The sequence below is a fragment of the Saprolegnia parasitica genome (genome assembly GCF_000151545.1).
Source record: "Saprolegnia parasitica CBS 223.65 unplaced genomic scaffold supercont2.25, whole genome shotgun sequence".
NCBI classification, from domain to species: Eukaryota; Oomycota; class Saprolegniomycetes; order Saprolegniales; family Saprolegniaceae; genus Saprolegnia; species Saprolegnia parasitica.
The window spans coordinates 72,233-90,660 of NW_012156419.1; the positions used below are offsets into that span (position 1 = coordinate 72,233).

The 18,428-nt window shown below is 54.0% G+C and overlaps 4 protein-coding genes across 4 annotated transcripts; all 4 read right to left on the reverse strand.

The window, feature by feature from the left end:
* Positions 1-87: 87 nt before the first annotated feature.
* Positions 88-449, reverse strand: SPRG_20202 (hypothetical protein; the record flags this gene model as incomplete). The annotated part of the gene is made up of 2 exons (XM_012345803.1): positions 88-204; positions 255-449. The coding sequence occupies 2 exons, from the start codon at positions 447-449 to the stop codon at positions 88-90; spliced, it is 312 nt and encodes a 103-aa protein (XP_012201193.1).
* Positions 450-1,399: 950 nt separating this feature from the next.
* On the reverse strand, positions 1,400-3,126 carry SPRG_20204 (hypothetical protein; the record flags this gene model as incomplete). Its single annotated transcript, XM_012345804.1, has 5 exons — positions 1,400-1,442; positions 1,499-1,808; positions 1,866-1,901; positions 1,972-2,442; positions 2,496-3,126. The coding sequence occupies 5 exons, from the start codon at positions 3,124-3,126 to the stop codon at positions 1,400-1,402; spliced, it is 1,491 nt and encodes a 496-aa protein (XP_012201194.1).
* Positions 3,127-14,011: 10,885 nt separating this feature from the next.
* On the reverse strand, positions 14,012-15,724 carry SPRG_20205 (hypothetical protein; the record flags this gene model as incomplete). The annotated part of the gene is made up of 10 exons (XM_012345805.1): positions 14,012-14,044; positions 14,191-14,283; positions 14,341-14,388; positions 14,435-14,545; positions 14,593-14,736; positions 14,779-14,965; positions 15,021-15,175; positions 15,241-15,282; positions 15,328-15,488; positions 15,544-15,724. 10 exons carry the CDS (start codon positions 15,722-15,724, stop codon positions 14,012-14,014), a joined length of 1,155 nt encoding a protein of 384 aa, XP_012201195.1.
* A 1,832-nt stretch (positions 15,725-17,556) lies between these two features.
* On the reverse strand, positions 17,557-18,257 carry SPRG_06762 (60S ribosomal protein L10; the record flags this gene model as incomplete). Its single annotated transcript, XM_012345768.1, has 1 exon — positions 17,557-18,257. One exon carries the CDS (start codon positions 18,255-18,257, stop codon positions 17,637-17,639), a length of 621 nt encoding a protein of 206 aa, XP_012201158.1. The 3' UTR covers positions 17,557-17,636.
* Between the last annotated feature and the right edge of the window lie 171 nt (positions 18,258-18,428).

An 18,428-nucleotide genomic window follows, 5' to 3' on the forward strand; every position in this document is an offset into this window, starting at 1 on the left:
CAGCATGCGTGCGAGAGCAAGTGAAATACACACGCATAGCTTGTCGGCAGTAAAGTCAATGTATCTGTCGACCGATTATATGTGCACCTACATCGTACTACTCGTATGCAACGGCTCGTCATTGGGCGCTTCCTCCATGAAGACGCGGGCGACAACACCCAGCATTGAGAATCCGAAAGCCATACCAATGCCCCAGAGAAAGCTCTAGAATCGCATAATATCAACTCCACTGTAAACGCTACGACCATCCGTACCGACTTGAGTTCTTGGCCCATCGTTGGTGGTCGTGGTATCTCTGCTGGCGCTTGAGAGTACTCAGCAGGCGCAGGCGCCTCCGGCGCAACCTCGAGCGCGTCACGCTTTTCGGTCTTACGCCGGGACGCGGACGCGGGTCGGCGTGCGGGCAGCGGTCGCCGGCCGACACCTGAGCTCATCATCCGCCGCAGCATGCTTCTCCACCAACTCGAAACGTGAATTGTGTTTTTTTATCCCGAAAAAACAGATCCCATACAAAATCTTCAGCCCGCGGTGACGTAAAACTAAAAATGCGAAGACCCGCGACGTCAGGATGGCCGCGACCGTCGGCCGCTGCCATCGGAAGTCCCTGCCGCCCTTGCCTCCGCCCGCACGCTGTGCAGATGCGCTCCCTCGTCCTTGTCGTGCTCGACTAGGCAACACACCCAGAAAGGGCCCCCGGCTCTATTCCCACGATACCCTCCCTTGGTCGCCGCGCGCCGCGCGGCGACTGACGGCTGTGAGGCAATTTCTTTCCCCGACATAGATTCTGAGAGGCTCAGCACACCACTTCTCGGAGTTTATAGTTGTTGACAGGTAGTAACAATCATATCTCAATAGACTCACTTCAACAACAACGTAAAACTAAAAAACGCGTTGGCTTACATGTTAATCGTCCCAATCCGAGTCACCATCGTCATCGTCGTCGTACTGGGTCACATTGAGGCGGCTTGCCATGGCATGCGCGATGCTGTCATGGATGCTCGGGGCTGTTGCGAGTGGCGGGCGCGGAGCTACGGGAGGCGGCGTTGGGTGTGCGCGAACGGGACGCGGCAATGGGGCAGCGCGGGCCACGATGGGCGTCAGTGATTCGTTTCCGTCGACGGACTTGAGTTGTGCGCCCTTTCGGATGGCAGCAAGAAGATCCCCGCGTCCGGCACCACCAAATGGGCTTGGACGAGGTGGCGGCGGCAAGGGTGTAGTCGATGGAGCAGTTGGCGACGATACAAAGAATTCGCGGTGCGACGGCCAACGCTGCGGTGGTTGTGTGACTGGCAGCTCCGATCGCTGCGACGTTGGCCGCTTTGTCTTGGTCGCGGTAAAGACAGGCTCCGGAGTTTCAACGGAAACAATGGATGCTTCGTCGTCGTCCGAGCTTGCGTCCTCAAAAAGGTTGCGGGTGGAGGTCTTCGTCGCGCGCGTTGGAACTTTGCAACCCGCGGTGGGCGCTGTAACAGTGACGACACCAGCGACGAGACTTGACGCCCACTCGGGTGGGAGCGCGAACGCTGCATGGAAGGCGCTATGCTGTACGAGGCCGGGCACAGCCAGGAGGCTCTGGAGATACCGCGTTATCTCAACTGCGCGCTTCTGCATCAAGTCGGGTTTCGTTGGGTTCCGAAGCACATGCTTGGACGGAAACTTGGGTAAAGTAGCACTGTGCACCTTGAGCGCCTGGTGCATTGCTTCAAGCTCATGGAATGCCAGCCCGAGACGTCGGCTCCATGTATGGAGACGAAACTCAAACGTGTAGATGGCCACGGCCTTCCCACTGCGCGTCTCAACGGCGCTTGCTAAGTAATCCACCGACAGCACGGCAGGGAAGTTCGATGACGCATGCTCGATAGCACCTGCAGCGGACTTCCCCTCGTTGTCTTCCTCGTCGCCTACGAAGGTCGTGATTCAAAACGATTGCCGTTCAATGTAGTGCGCCGTAGCAGAGGACAGATTTAGTACCTGCGGTGGACACGATTTTGTTGGCTTTGATCGACTGGCGAAAGACAAGCGCGTGATTCTCATCGTCGTCATCATCGCTGCTGTCGAAGAGACCCTTGCGCTCGGGTTTAAGCTTGTCGGACGAGAGCGCGCGTGTCAGCAGCTCCTTCCCCTCGGCACTGAGCTGCGACTGCCGTGAACGCGACGGTCGCTCGCTATCGACGCTGTACTTGCGGTTCCGCTTGATCGCATCGAGGGCTGCTGCCATCGGATTGGTCGGCCGCGATAAGGAGGCTGTAGACGTCGGCGTTTGCTGCGGTGGTGGGGGTGGCGGTGGAACGAACCCGCCGCGTGGCTTGCTTGTGACGACAACGCTGTCTTCAGAAACACCAGACACAGACGCATCGTCATCGTTGAAGACCGAGTCTTGCGACGAAACGGACCCCGTGGACGTGTCCCGCAGGGGCTTCGGGTCTTTTGTGGACACGAAATCTACGGCGCCAATTTGTGAGCGAAACCAACCAAATAGCTGTCAGCTATTGTACACTGGCCCGGCGCGGGGAGGTCGAATTTGAATTTTGTTTTGCGGGGTAAGGCGTCGGGAAGAAGGGGTGGCACAGCGGTGTCGAGCGACTTGCCGCCAGCCATCATTTCGAGGCGCCGACGTTGCGCCTCCTTTCCGACGCGACCTTGCGCGACCTTCTTGTTAAGTCGCTTCTTGCGCTCGCGCAAAAGCCTTTCTGTCTCTTCGTCGAGCGTGCCGAGACCGTCCTTACGCTGCAGCGGGGTCATCTCTTCAATTTCTCTCTCGCGGTCGAGAAGCTCTTGTTTCTTCTGCGCTATCCACAGTCGCTTTCGCACTTCCTCGCGGTCCTTGATCTCTTGCTCCTTCTCGTGCTGCTTGCGGATCTCGCGCTTTACTTTGCGTCGCTCGCGCTTGATCTCGTTGGCGGCCTCAGAGTTTGGATCAAGGACGGCGATAAGCGCCCGGCACCAGCGCTCGAGGTCCAGCCGGTTCTCAGCCGCAACGTACAGCGAGCGCTTGTCCTTGAGCTGGAGCTCCAGGCCGTATGAGTCCAGCGGCAACACCCCGAGACCTTCCCACTGGCAAAAGCCACGAACCGAGTACGTTGTGGCACCTGCACCCTGGCTGGCTGCGGACTCGGACGCAAACATACGTAGCTGGGAAGACCAGGAGAGCTGACAAAACTGCACCTGTAGCACGCCGGCAGCGGGCGGTAACCATTGGAGGTACCCCTCGTGCACAGGCTGCTTCTTATCCATCGTCGTCAGCGGAGATGTGAAGGCAAGGCAAATTGCGTCCGGATACGACGCGAAACTTACGTCAGCACCGCAATTAGTGTTACTTTGTGTTCGTCATGGTTTTGCGCTTGGCTTGCCACGAACCGATACTACACGGGTACAGTCGACAGGACGCCCGCTTGCGACCGCCCTGCCGTGCGACCGAGTACATGTATATGTTGAGTAGTGTCTTTCAAATTAAAGCAAACAGGTTCCGTGCGGTATGAGCTGACAGGAACTCTTTGTTTTGGACGCAAATGCGAAGCGTTGACAGTATGTTGGCCTACCTCAACACACGTCTGTACCCGACCTTCGCAATGCTGCGGTGCGCAGACTATTCTGGGGTACCCGTAACGCGCAGTCGTCGCTGGGTGCATACCGGGTTCAGTACTACTAGTAGCACAAAGCGGCACCAATCTCAGCCATTGCCAAGCCCGAGTGTGGACCGTAGGGCGCCCATGGCACCCCAGCTGTACCGTACCGCCACAGCCTTGGCTTGGGAGACGAATAGTATGTTATAGCTAGCCGTGCAAGGTGCCTTGGAATGCTGCAAGTTACTGCAAAGAGTGCAAAAGTCAAAGTGATTGATCTTAGACGAACCTATCCTATCGTGCTAGTATACGTTCGTCTGTGGCCCATCTTGATGGTTGGCCTTCGTGCCTTGAGTGAGGACGAGTGGAGCTCGACGCTTCCATCGTGGGCCGGGCCCGAGTCACCGGCTGGAACCCCGTTCGCTCTCCGGCCGGTCCGTGTAACCGATAGTTACACGGTGGACTCGGTGCCGGGGACCACCTTCTGACATAGTAGTCCTCTCAAGGTCATGCGGCTCGCCAGCTACGGTGACCACATGACGCACACGGTCAAGCTCAGCGCCGACGCCCGCCCGGCAAGCGCCCTTGGTGTTTCCCCCGCGAGCTGCTGTCGGACCCGGCTGTCGTCGCCATGATCATTGGCGACGACGCCGAGGGCCTACTGCACGAGCTCCGGGCTGCACCCGATGGCAACATGGGGGCCATGTGAGCCGGGTGACTCAGACGTATGCGGAATCGACTCCAACGGCGCCATTGGAACGCCCGCGACGAGTTGGCCCGGGCAATGTGGACTCGCGACCTTCGGGGACATGCCGCTGTCGCACCAGAGCGCCAAAGGCGTCGAAGCTGTCAAGGCAGCCCACGACGTCGCCAAGGCAGAGCTGCGCCCAAAAGTATTTTGACGTGCAGTTCGACCTGCACGCCAACATGGGTGAGACGAGTAGCACGTATTTTACCGCAAGCCCCAGACGATGAAGGTCCCAGTCCAGTCGGCAACGGTTGGCGCCGACACCGTGGCGTCCATCTTCACAGAGCACTAGACGTCCATCATGAAGGCACCGCCGGCAGTACAAGGGCCCAACCGTGCGACGCGACGCGCCGTGCCGCGTTTCCTCGAAAGGAAATTGACAGCCGAGCAACGAGCCCCCAAATTAATGATAAACCCGACAAAGTCACCCAGACCTGACGGCTTCAGCGCAGGCTTTTTCCAGGTCGCGCCCAGAGATCTTCAGCGAGATCCTGCTGATTGTGTTTGAGTACCAACGACAGCACCGTCGGACGCCAGCGCCGCAGCGACATCGTCCTGCTGCTCAAGAAAGGCGACTGCGGTGACCCGGACAATTACCGTTCGATTGCGCTCATGGCGGTGAAGGTCAAGATCTTGTCGTGCGCGCTCCCGTAATATTTGTCGGAAGTGGCGCCGTCGCTTATCTCGGCCAGTCAAGCAGGCTGTGTCCGCGGCCGGAGCTTCAACGACCAAGTGCACCTGCTCCACGAAGTTTATGTACAAGGGGCAAGTCGTACAACCGATGCTGAGCGCCGGTTGCGGTCGGTGGATCAAGCCGTTGCGCGGCGTCAAGCAAGGCTGCTCTGTGTCGTGTTTGCTCTTTGTCATCTCGATCGAGTTGTTGAGGCAAATGCTCCACGACGCGCCCGGGCATGTCATCCGGCAGTGCGACAACACGGTCCTGACGAGCATGGTCTTCGCGAACAACTTAACGCTCTTGTTGGCGTCCAAGGCTGACGCGAAGGCCCAGATGCGCTTTGTCGACGAGTTCTGCAAGGCCTCCAGCGCGGCGCTCTACCTCGCGTAGTGTGACGCAATCATTCTGGAAAAGACGCCGCCCGGCGACGACGGTGTGATCGCTGCTCAAGTCTGCACCTGCACCTGCAGCCGACGTGGCTGCCGCTCAATCTGCACCTGCGCCCGGTGCCGATGGGGCAGACGCACGTGCACCGGCTGACGCTGCAGTGGTCGACCCGGACGCCGCTCTTGATCCCGACAACGACTCAGACCCCGCGTCCAACGCCGGGACAGACGAAGAAGAAGCCGTCGAGGCAGAGGATAATGACGCCTAGGCGTTGCACCTGAACTGGAAGCAGCAGAGCTAGTGGCCGCTGTTGGCCACGAGCCGAGACGCATGTCGCCCGAAGCCGAGCCAGTCGCCGCTGCAGAGGCGCTGCCCGCCGTGGTTGATGCTCCGGCTGCAACGCCTATCCTCAACATCGCCCCAGGTGTCACGCCCGTGCGCTTTCTCGGCGTATACTAGTACGTGGGAAACCGCATCGACTCAGCGTACCATTTGCAGCTCATCTCTGACCGTTACTACGCGAGCTTCCAGCACTGGAGCCATTAGGCGCGGACGCGAAATGACGACTTTTCTTTGCGTCCTCGGTCATGGTTTCGCTCCTGTGGCACGTTATGGCAGCGGTCGTGATTCCACCCCAGACCATCACGGCGTGGGAGCAGACGCTCACGAGCTACGTGCTGGGATGCAAGCGCGACCCGAGAGAGCCGTACCAGTAATTGCGAGTGGACCAAACGCGTCGCGGCGCCACCTACGCACGACAGGGTCACCAACATGCCCGTCTGGCTCACGACGTATGAGCCAATGGCCATTAGACAAAGTCCGTTGCACTACCAAGCTCGTCAAGCATACCCTGGGCTGGCTATGGTGCTTGCACGGGGCCGACAACGGGTTCCGGGCGCTCTGCGACTTTACGACACCGAGCGGTCACTGATTCACATGGGAAGAATTCGCGGCACGCGTGCGCCCCGACAACCCCGCGACGCGCCTGCGCCTAAACCGAGCAGACTGGATCGTCATCTCCGTGGCTCGAGACACTGCGGCCGCCTAGAAGCACCTGTGTGCCGTTTACGACAAGGTGCGCTGGCTGCACATCATTGGCACTGACGTACCGCCGGACGCCCGGTGACAACTTTGCATCCGTTCAGGAAGACCATCAAGGACGTCGTGACGCCCTTCGAGAACTGCCCCGACGCGACCTCGGCGACTTGGCCATACACACACCCGCGCCAATCCGTCCGCATCCGTTGCTGTTGGCAACGCGCCGGACCGACGACGACGTCAAGACGTATCTTGCGCACATGCGTCGCTTGATGTACGTCGCGGCGCCAGTGCACGCCGACGTCTGCTTCCGCCTCGTGATGCGGATCCTTCCAGTCAACTCGCGCATGCACTACATCCAGCACCAAGAGCCCGACCCCGTTTTGTGATGTTATGGCTGTGGCGCCGTGGAGACGAAGGTGCACGCATTCTTTACGTGTTCGCACGTTTACCCCATGCGTTTACCCCATCTGAAAGTGGTACGACAAGGCAAGGCGCATAGTCGCGGCTGTTCAGTGGCCTCGCGTCACTGATTTCTGCCAGTTTCTCGTTCACGCATAGCATGCAGCGCGACGCGACGAGCAGCACCAGTTGTTGGCCTTGGCCGTTGCCGCCACGGTCCATCTCATCTATATGCGGCGCAATGGCGCCAAGTTTCATACAACATGCGGTGATGCCAACCGCACGTGCTTCACAACATCATTTTTCTTACTTGCAGGCCTCGATCCGGCACCGGCCAAGTTCACTCGACACCACGTCACCCGAGCATAAGCAGTTTGGATGATCTTGACGGCGCAGCGATGCGCACAAGATATAATTACGTACGCATCGCTGCGCCGTCGGCCGAACCGATGGATTGCAAGGTCTGATGCGCCTTTCATTAGTGATTAGGTTGAGCCCTGTGGTTCTACGACCACACTCCTGTTCACCACACTCCTGTTCGGCAAGATGTTTCGGGAATGTTTCATAAATCGTGTTGCGGAGAAGCTTGAGATACATCATTGGCCGCGAGGCGCTGCTACTTTAGAGAAGCCTCAGCCAATCAGGTACAACTCATATGCATCACGAACAAGGGTGCTTCCATCGCTACATAGAGTTGATGCGAATTGGAAATCGGTTTACAGTCCCTGAGCTACGCGTTGCCTTGAGCAACCATTGTGCAATTTGTCATACAACACTGTCCTAGCGAAGATGTATTGCGAACAACAAACACATTCATTGGTTTGAGCTAAATAACAGCGAACACACGGATGAATCAATAGCATGCTCCGCATGTAGTAAGTATCATGCGCTGATACGGTGAACGATTTTCGTGGTGAGCGGCAAGCTGCCGGAATTCCAGTCGCACTCGCACACTACCTGCAACATGGGCTTGGTCGGAAAGAACACAAAGAGACGTTTCCAGGAATGCTAGCCGGTGCGTAGCAGCAATGAGAGCAGTGAGGTGGGGGTGGCTTCGATTCACCTGCAACCGTGTTTTCTTCTAGCGGTCTGCGCAAACGGAGGTGCCCTGCGTTCGCAGGCTGGGTGGCTTGTCCGCTGAAGACGCTTTAACCCCTCAGAGGCAGCATAACAACCGAGATGTAGGCTAGACGAAGCAGTTAGCATGTCTCCGTACTAGGGTGAGCCCTCTATCGCTACGGCATCACTCGTTCTATTAGGGTGAGGTAGTCGTTCAAGAGTAAGTTCGTACTTGCTACATATATGTATGACGTTGTAGTTGCAGGCAGGAGCTGCGTTGTTTGTTGCTACAGATTTTGGCACACGCCTTTGCTTCCAGCGCCGAAGACTACTCCTTGTAATCTAAACGTTTGATTTGAGAAGTGCGAGTTCCATTGCTCAATACATTGTAAAAGAATAGCAAAATAATGAGAGGACTATCCCATGACAATATCTACTTTTCCTACTCGTCGGCGTACAAAATCATGATACCTATCAGAGTTGTGACTGCTACATGCGGCAACCTACGAAAATGCTATACGTATTACGAGGCAAGGCCAAAATGGTCCGGATTCTTAGGAACACAATTTTGGCGACAAAATGTCACCAATGAATCACTTCGATAATATATCTTCCACTAGCGTCATCCCCGTGGCCCTACGGCCGAATTCTTCCCGGGTTTGTTTCGTAGAGGCTTAGGGGTGTCTCAGCTAGAGTTGGAAAGCAGTAAGAACACATCTTCCGCTAATTATAAATATATCAACGTGTTCTGCGTTATCTTTATTACAGAGACTTCGCATACGTAGTGCTACGCCTGGATGCGTGGGAGTTGGCACCAGAACTTGCAAGCCGTCAGGTGTGTTCCAAACGGAACCATCCGAGCCAGCATCCGAATAAATTCGGATACCGACCGAGCGCATAGAACCGATGCCGCACGCGGCGAGGCCGGACAATTGGTGGCGGCACTGAGGGCCGGGAGGCGACGGGACTATGTGGAGGCAGGGCGGCCGCGCCCGCGGGGTGAAAGCACAGGAGAGCAAGCGACGTCTCATCTCCATAAACGCCGCTGGGGACTCGACGGGCCTAGAATCGTCGAGAGGCATTAAGGCCGATCGCGCGAGTAGCGCCGCCACCGACCGCTTCATTGTCCTCACAATACGCATCAAGCTAGGGCAGTGTAGAAAACGCACTGAGCATTAGGTTCTGGCCTGGTAAGCTGAAGAGCTTGTGGATGTCGCATGGCACACAGGTTACTGGGATGAAGGTCGCTGTAGACAGCAGTGCCATAACATAGTCCTCACAAAGCATTGTGCAAACTCGTCCCACATGGCGTGTGGGCTAGTGTGAGATGCGAACAGAGATTAAAAGCGCAACGGGAGATGTCACGATCCTGACGTGGCATATGGCATACCGTTGCACGCTGCGTGCGCGTACCTGCCTCGCACTTTTTGCCGCTTCGCGACAGACGCTTTGCGCTGTACTGCAGGCTTCCTCCATTCGCCGAACAACTTGGCAATTGATGGTGTACGTGAGCAACCTGGAGACTAGCTACATCTGTCTGGCCAGTGGCTTGGCTTATGCACCGTGCTTCAGCGTAATCGCTGCACCCGTATTTGCTTTGTGTTAAGCACTTAGCTCTAAGTTGTGACCCTCTTTCTGTACGGCCTGCGATCCGTTATCCTGGTTATGTAACTAACCATATAGGAACAGTGACAACTGAGATGGCCAACGTCATGTAAGACCAATTTGATATAGGAATCATTGGACTTCTTCAGAACAGTATACCACAGAAGCGATAACGTATCCCGCAATAAAGCAGGGGTGGAACATAGCAGTGCGAAGCAAATACGGGCACGAAGTGTACAACAGAATAGTATACCACAGAAGCGATAAAGCAGGGGTAGAAACATAGCAGTGCGAAGCAAGTAGGCGCTCGCAGTGTACAACTCTGTCGCGCTATGATTCTCTCTTCGCATATTATACTAGACTATGTGCCAAACTTGATCCGAAACAACATGCTGTAGATATAGGCGCGGCACTAAATCGTTGTTTGTACGAGCGCTGTTATCAGGTATATCCACACCGCGCATAATTGAAGCCGTCGCCATGAGGTATTGCGGCAGTATAGACTTAACACTAGCCCCTCACACCCTTGGCGTCGCCCCTCCTATTGGTTAGTCGGTTTCCGGATACATATAAATTGTTCTGACCTGATTGGTAGATATTTGACTAACTGACTAAGCTAAGATCATTCCCATTGTTTTTACACCTAACTCAAGCAATATTTAGAAACAGACCCTCGGAACGGTCGTTTTTATACATAATAAATAAAAAAATTCGCCGGCCGTCCTTATCGGGGTTAATCTTCATAATGGTGGCCAGCAAGAACGGATCGGTTGAGGTCATGCGATGAACCAATGAAAAATTAAAGGCATGAAGGCGCCAACGGACTGTGCCATCAGACTGTACCTCGATGTTCCATATTCAGTCATGAAAAGCCATGCCTGCAAAACAGAAATCTCAAATATAGCAGGAAGCTCTCTTAATAGCACTCAGCGTTTTAGGCAACAGATCTGCACAAATAGCGTCGCTGCGCCCAGTGGTATGACCCTTGCCGGTAGCATGAACCTTCCTTTCTCTCACAACCATAAACCACCTTTCGAGGGCGCCCCAGATCAGTTGGTAAAGTTTCTGCCTCGCATCCCGAAGGTCGCCAGCCCGGCTACGCGCGCGCATTTTTTTCCGTTCTCAGCCACCCTCCTCTCTGCGTCGAGCGATGTATCCGACCGAACAGTGCCGAATCATGTGGGTCCAGGCCACCTCCGCAAGTGTCACTCAGAACACATGTTGACGAAACCAGCCGCTTCAACAACAGACTTAGTTGAGACAATTTCTTCCAGCAAGCTCTGCTCATTAAGAACTGACCTAATCCAACAACAACCATAAACCACCTTACTGACTCTCGCTAAGGGTTGCAACATTGATCGTGAGCGCGACGGCCTTGTCGATAATGACGTCGGCGTCGTCGCCGTGGAACCAATAGAGGGCATCGCTGGCTTCAAAATGTTGATCCGGCAACGCCGTTAGGAAGCTCCGATTCCATTTTAAAAGCCACCTATTAGCGGCAAAGTGAAAACGAACAAAAAGCATGCTATTTAACTCTCGTGAGGCTTCGGTAGTTCATTTCAGAATTTGCCGCTTGTTAAGCAGCTGCCGACGTCCGCTGTGATCCCGAGACATTGGTGTTCCGTTTACTGGTTCTGTATTGCTGCGTGGTTCGCGTTCCTTGTGTAGTATTCGTCAGCAGATAAAAGCCAAACCGGCTAAAATTCATAATATATATTCTAAAACCTTGTTAAATGTTGCCTCTGTGGCTCTGTTTGGTATTTATATGTTTTCGGGCGCAATTTGGAACAGTCAATCTCTTTTAAATACTTTACAGAGCGGTATGCGAAACGAAGCGACCTTACGGTTTGCCTAACGGTTTGATGCAAGCAGCAAGTATTAGTGACGAGTAGTCGACTACGATTTTGTGTCTGTCAAGCAAAATTAAGCGACAAGTTGCGGTGGCAGAAGAAGGCTACGTTAGTCGACGCCTCTGCCAGCTTTGAGCCGCGCAATTAAACGAGGCGAAGCTAAGTGATATAGTTACTCTCATCGCCACACGTCGATTAAGATAACGTATCTGACGAAGATGACGACGTGCTCTAGCCTACTACCAACAAAAAACAGTTATGAAAGAACACAACCAGCATCAGATCGAACACGAACAAATAAGAGCAGAGATAAAATAGCACAGGAAACAAATCAGCCAGCCGCCGCCACAACCATCAGCAATCAAACCTTAGCATCAAGGTCCGTATCATCCGCCTCTGCCCAACAGCAAAAACAAGTTAACATGCCAAGCGACAAGAAAAATACACTTTTCTCACTAAAAGTACGACCGACCAAGACACCAAAACAAAACATTTCAACCAGTTCCAGTCCACGAGCATTAAAAAACGTCATCAACATCAGACCACCTGACATTGAGCGTCGGTCACCAAGCCCAGGAATTCTATTAGCCCGCGAGCTCAAATGATGTACCTTCGGGTGTTGCAGCTTCAGGTTGGCCCACATTCGCATCCAAGTGGATCTGGCTCACTACCGCAGCTGGTCGGTAAAGTTGCTTAACGATGGACCAAATAGGAAAAAAACCCGTAGTGGTAATCCCGGTTATAAACCGCCTGACAAGAGTAGTCGAACCACAATTTGACGAAGCGTAGCAAGTCACTTAGATCTCCTGTATGGATGCTATAGCTTTGTGTAATTCGCTGAATATTGGATATAGTATTTGGTGTCGGAGGCTTGCTTAATATATGCGTCGGTAAAGGTTGTTGGCTTTACTAACCTCCTCGACAGCAACTTTATTTGAATAGGTCCGCTGTGCTACAGACGACTATGACCCGATGCTTCGTCATTATTACAATGTAGCCCCTGTGCGGTGCTATCAACAAGGCCTCTCTCTGTAGTGAAGAAGATGCCATGGCCTCTGTTCCAGATGTTTAAATGGTACGAATTGAACGGACCAAAGTCCGCTGAAGCGCGTGCTATGTGGTTGCAGCGCGCGTTCGAGCCAGGTGGTATCGCTCTCCCAAGCCGAGATCCCGCTGGTGTTTCGGCAATGGTGACTCGGGTGTGGTACTGGATACCAATCGGAAGCATCCCACCCAGTGGACACGCTATCTGCTGCTGCGAGAGCAAAGCACCTCGGTTGTCACTCCACTGACCATCGGAAGGGATTGCAGTTCGTGGCCAACGCTTAGCTCTGCGAATATGCTGAGCGCATCAAATCTTTAGTCGTGAAGCATTTATGATATAGCTACTGCCCTGAGGCTGCTAATCCGTACATGTAAGAGCGATAAATAGCCAATGATGCATCATGCCAAGGACGGTTTTGGAGACACTCCTCACCCTCTACGAGACAAAGCCAAAAGCAAGATGAGAGTAGAGCCAGAGGCTCACGCTAGTGTTCTCTCACGAGGACGCCAATCGGCTACAATAAGCAGCTGCCATCAACTACCCAGTATAACTCCTCAACTGCAGCAGCATGGCTAGCTTTCCACCCCACCGGTTCGCGCTTGACGTCAACGCCACGATCATACTGCTGCGCACCCTCAACGGGTGCAATGCGACTTGGCTAGTGGTGCACGCCTTGCGCTACCGATGCATCGAGGCTACGATTCTTACTGCGCGCAAGCTGGCGAGATGATCTTGATACCTCTCACCACGCATGTAAACGAAAGTCCACACGACACGTAGCCGATCCACCATTCCCAATTTCCCGGTATGTCTCGTTCACAAAGTTTCACTAAACTCTTTGTTGTCATAATGCTCGCTGCAGTGGAAGATAGACTACAAGCGTATTCGTTTTTATGAGACACGTGATACGATGTTTTTGGCCAGATTTGGGTGACGCCATTCCAAGGGCACCTGGTGCCTTAGGCGGCGCGGCTTGCCGCGTCGCCCGCAGGGCCACGGCGCGCTGTGTGCTCTGTGTCTTACGTCCTTTGCTGTGTAAGAGCTGGTCGCTGACAGCGGTCGGTGGTCGCGCCGATGGCGCCGCTCTTCGTGCGCTCAGCACCCAATGCCCCTCGACGATTCAAGGCCCGTCGAGTCCCCGGCAGCCGTCAAGGAGATGAGACGTCGCTTGCCCTCCCGTGCTTTCGCACCGCGGGCGCGGTCGCCCTGCCTCCACGAAGTCCCGTTGCCTCCCGGCCCTCCGCCGCCGCAGTCGTCCGGCGTCGCCGCGTGTGGTGTCAGTTCTATGTGCTCCGTCGGTATCCGGATTTATTCGGATGTGGGCTCCGACGGTTTCGTCTGAAACACACCCGACGGCTTGCACTCCTCTGTCGGGTGCAGGAGCCTGCGTACGACCTCGCGCGAGCTAATCCCTCGGCGAGTGGGGTCCACCACGGGATGGATCTCTCCGTGCGAAGCTCACTCCCAACGACCAAGTGCTGGTGCCAACTCGCACGCATTCAGGCGTAGCACTACGTATGCGAACTATGCGAGCGTGTGTAAGGAAGATAACGCGGAACACGTTCATATATATATATATATATATATATATACGTGATACGATGCACGCAATTAGTTACGTCACAACAAGCAACTAATCTATGCGAAAAACTTGATGCAGTCGTGGTAGAACTTACATGTATTGTTTCTGTTAGATGTATAAGTTCGTGCTGTACACCAATGGACTGGCATTATCCCCTCTGCTTCTGTTTTCGCATTTGGTGCTATTTCACAGACAAAATTGAAGTTGTTCCTCTCTGCACAGAACAACGACAAACCTTGGAAAGCTCCACCATGGTCTCGTCTTCTTTCTTTTGGTTGACCTTGCGCATTTCTTCAACGCGCTTGAGCTTGTCATCAAGGTCTGTCATCTATGCGAGAATTAGCGACTCCTTCTAACTTGACGGTAAATGCTTGTGCATTTTTACTTGGATCTTTTGGTTGGCAACTTTATCGTCGGAGGCATCCATCAGATCCTACAACAGATCAGGCGTAAGCATCATCCACGATACCTCGCGGCACCTGTTTCATGCGTCGGGCGAGTGCAATACGAAGTGCCTTCCGGCGCTCCTCAGCGTTCGACTCACCAGTGTCAATTGGTGCATCTTGCATACGCTCCACCAGTGTGGCGGGCTAAAACACACCAATGTCGACATTTGTAGGCAAAGTAACCAGTCTACCGGCTCGGGTGAGGTGACCTTCATCTCTTTTTGGTAGTCCTGAAGCTTGGCCTCGCGCTCCTTCTTCTTCTTTTCAAGAATTTTGTCGCGCTGCGCCTTCAAGTACTCAGCTCGCTTTCGAATTTCAAAATCCGAGATTTCGGCCTAGAAGACATTTCAACAGATTGCCCCGTGGGGATCACGGACCTGCTCTTGGAACTCTTTGTGCTTTTCCTTTTTTTCCGCAAGCACCTTTTTGTTGCGACGAAAGACCTCCTCGGCCTGCTCCTTTCCGCGCAGAATCGCTTGTTCCGCCACCTCCATGTCGACAAGGCCTGTCTTGTGCTTGGCCTTGTCCTCGGCCGCTTTTGCTTGAATTGACGCCAGCCGAAACCTAGATACATAAAACGCGCTCCCAGCTGTCTCTGACACGAAGGACTTAACAGTACCGTTCCTCTTCGACAGCGATCGAAAGCGCGATTGCAGCCTCTAGTTCCGCTTGCTCCATCTCTTCTTGCTTGTAGAGCAGGTCCATCTCCATCCAGTAGTCTTCGACGTAGTCGTTGACGTCCATGTCATCGTCTTGCATGGTCTTGCACTCGGCCTCTTTCGTCTCGGCTTCGAGTGTCGCGCGGGCCTCATCAGCGGCTTTTCTTTCTGGTCGCGCACGGCCGTAATGACCTCGAGCTCAAGCTCCAGGTTGCGCTTCACCTGGCATCTTTGTTATACTGTATAGCAATACATGGCAGATACAACGCACCATGAGCTTTTGAACGTGAGAAAGTCGTCGATTGCCAGTATTTGGTTGACGACAGCCATGCTGATCTCCGTCGAGTTGCGGCACTGAACACAGATGTCGGCGAATTCGGCGGACGAAATACCGATCTCCGCGAGGTTTGCTGTGAGTACGCCATCGACTAGTCATACACAGGGTAGATAAGCCCTTGCTTGAGAGCGACGTCGATAGCATACCGACGTCACGGAACTGCTGGTGCAAGTCGGTGTAAATGAACTTGTTTTCGTCGTCCGTGTCGAAGCTCGCACAGTTCTCGTCGATAAAACTCATGATCGGTACCTCCCACGCCGGCGACTGGAAAAGGTTCATGATGAAGTCAAAGACCCACTCGCTGTCTGGCTGCGTCAAGTCTGCCATGCTGTTACCGTCGCCCCAAGAGATGCAAGAATGCGAACCGCCTTATGAACCGCCGGAGATCTTCCGGATACAACGTAACGGTAGCCGGTTGTACAAAGATATTCTCGATGCTGATTCGTTCGATTTTGCCGAATCGGATCTCAATCTGGTCAAAATATCTGAACTTTCATCGAGAGTCATGCCATACACCACCGTCAATTGTTTAGCCACGGCAATCGATTGGCATGGCCACAGGGAACCTATAGGGATATCTGGCCGACGCACTTATTTCTTGAGGCTTGCGCTTGCCGAGTTATGTAGATACATCGAGTTTCTCTCCCTCGAGCGGTGCCACAGCTAGGTCGCGTATACGTACGGCATTAAAACAAGTAATGTTGTCTACCAAATCGCCAAAACAAAGCGCCTCAACCAGTGTCAACCATCGAGAGCATCCAACCTTCATCAAATGAAGTACGGTAAAATCCACCTTGGTCCACATCGTGTTCTACGAACGATTGCTCGAGCGTAACTCTCTTCAAGAGCACGAAAGCTGTCGTGCATGTACAATTTTGGCTCGGAACCCGCACTGACGGCTACACGGCGTGTCGTAGCGATATGCACAATAAATCATGAACCGTGGGCACACTTGCCATGTCCAGATCACTCTGCACGGCATGCATGATGTAGTTGCTGTATTCTCTATTCGTGGCGATCCTGCTTCGTGACATGGTTCTACCATCCCACGAGCTAGAGCGGAGCCACTCGAGCTGCCTGTGCAAGCCTCGGAACCAACTCAAAATCGTGCATGCAACATGTCGTGCGAAATATTGTCGCATCATTGATTGCTCAAGCAAGGTTGTCAACAAGACTGTCGTTCCTAGCGCGGGGATCGATGATTTCGATGTTGAACCCACACCAAGGGTTCAAATGCGCGTTTTTGTGAAATGAACGTGTTAAACCTGAAGCGTCGATGCCAAACGGCTGCTCACTCTTTCTACATTGGATGAATGTAGCGGCTGCAGTCTGTGTCCGTGGCCATCGACGCTTCGTGATATGGCTGGTCGCAGCGGTTCGAACCACTCTGGTTGTCTGTAGGAGTGTCGAGACCAATTCAACCGGCCTTGTCAACCAGGTAGAATCGTCCTAGGTCAACACTGCGCTCTATCAACAACTGTTGTCGTGGGACTGTGTTCCACACCACCTGACGTGGCATGCCCAACTACAAATTTCGCTCGGAACTGTTGCACTCCCCTCGCTGCTGTTTGTGTTTGCACCGTGGACGCTATTACAGAACCCGCACCGACAGCTTCACGGCGCATCACACCGGGGTGACCAAATGAATCGACAACCGTCGATTGCAAAAGGCTACGCCAGATCACTCTACATTGGATGCATGCTGCGGCGACACGATTCACTCGTGGCGACATCAGACCACCCGAAAATTAGTGTCGGTCGTCAAGCCAAGGACTGTGGTAGACAGCCGTGTGGAGCATAAGTCTTGAGATAGGAGACTTGGACACGGTGATGGTAACAGGGAAAATGCTTTACGCTATTATGTACAAATAACTGACTAATATTGTCTTCAAGGACACCAAAGACAAGTCATCGCTGGTGCGCTGCACCACACGACCTCCCGTTGGCCCGCAACTTGGAGTAGCCACCCACCCCTGTGTACATTACGGTGCTACAACACCAGGTCGGCCGCTGGTCGCTCCCAAGTGGGGCTAAACAACATGGGTCTGGCTCACGAGAAGTCACGAGTAGCCCGGTCGACCAAGTAACTTGCACATGGACAAGAAAACCTTATTGTTCTCTTCGGTAATACATCGCGTGAAGAAGAATTGAACGCAAACCCTGTTGAGTGGAAGTCCCGGAAAGAACGAGTCTTCACACAAGCCAAAGAATTAAAATTAGAGTATTATCTACGCGGTGTTTAAAGGCGACCGTGCGACGGGCGGTAGATCTCGTGGTTGCCATCGACAGCGAGCGTGCCATCCTGGCGCATCTTGGCGTAAACGTCACGCTCGTACTTGGTGAAGCCCCACTTCTTCGAGCCGAGGACCTTCTGGCGACCAGGGAACTTGAACTTGGCACGACGAAGGGCCTCGATGACGGCGGGACCGAACGAGTCCTTCGAGCGCACCGAGATAATGGGCTGGCCAATGGCGACGCGAGCGGCAACACCCGTGGGCTTGCCGTACGCGTGACGCATACCGGTCTGGAGACGATCGGCACCGGCGCACGAAAGCATCTTGTTGATACGGAGGACCTGGAACGGGTGACAGCGGATGCGCATGTGGAAGTTGTCCTTGCCGCAGAACTTGGTCAAGTAACGGTTGGCGGAAATGCGGGCAGCTTCAAGCGCCTCTGACGAGAGCTGTTCCTTCTCGTCCGACACCAAGTGGCACACGAACGGGAAGGTGTCGACGGACGCCTTCTTGTTACCGACATCGTAGATGCGGATCTTCGGGTCGGGCACACCACGGCAGTAGCGCGACTTGATAAACGGCTTCTTGTTCTGGAAGCGGTAGCACTTGGCAGGACGGCGACCCATGACTTGTGTGCGGAACGTTGAAAAGTGACGACCTGTGGGTTGCCCATGCTGGGATTGAATGGTTCATAGACGCACGCGGAATTACGCGGAGCGTGCGCTGGAAAAGATCGGACACACAAAAATATAAAGCCGAGAAGAATTGAAACGTTTATTGGAAACTAAGTATGTTGC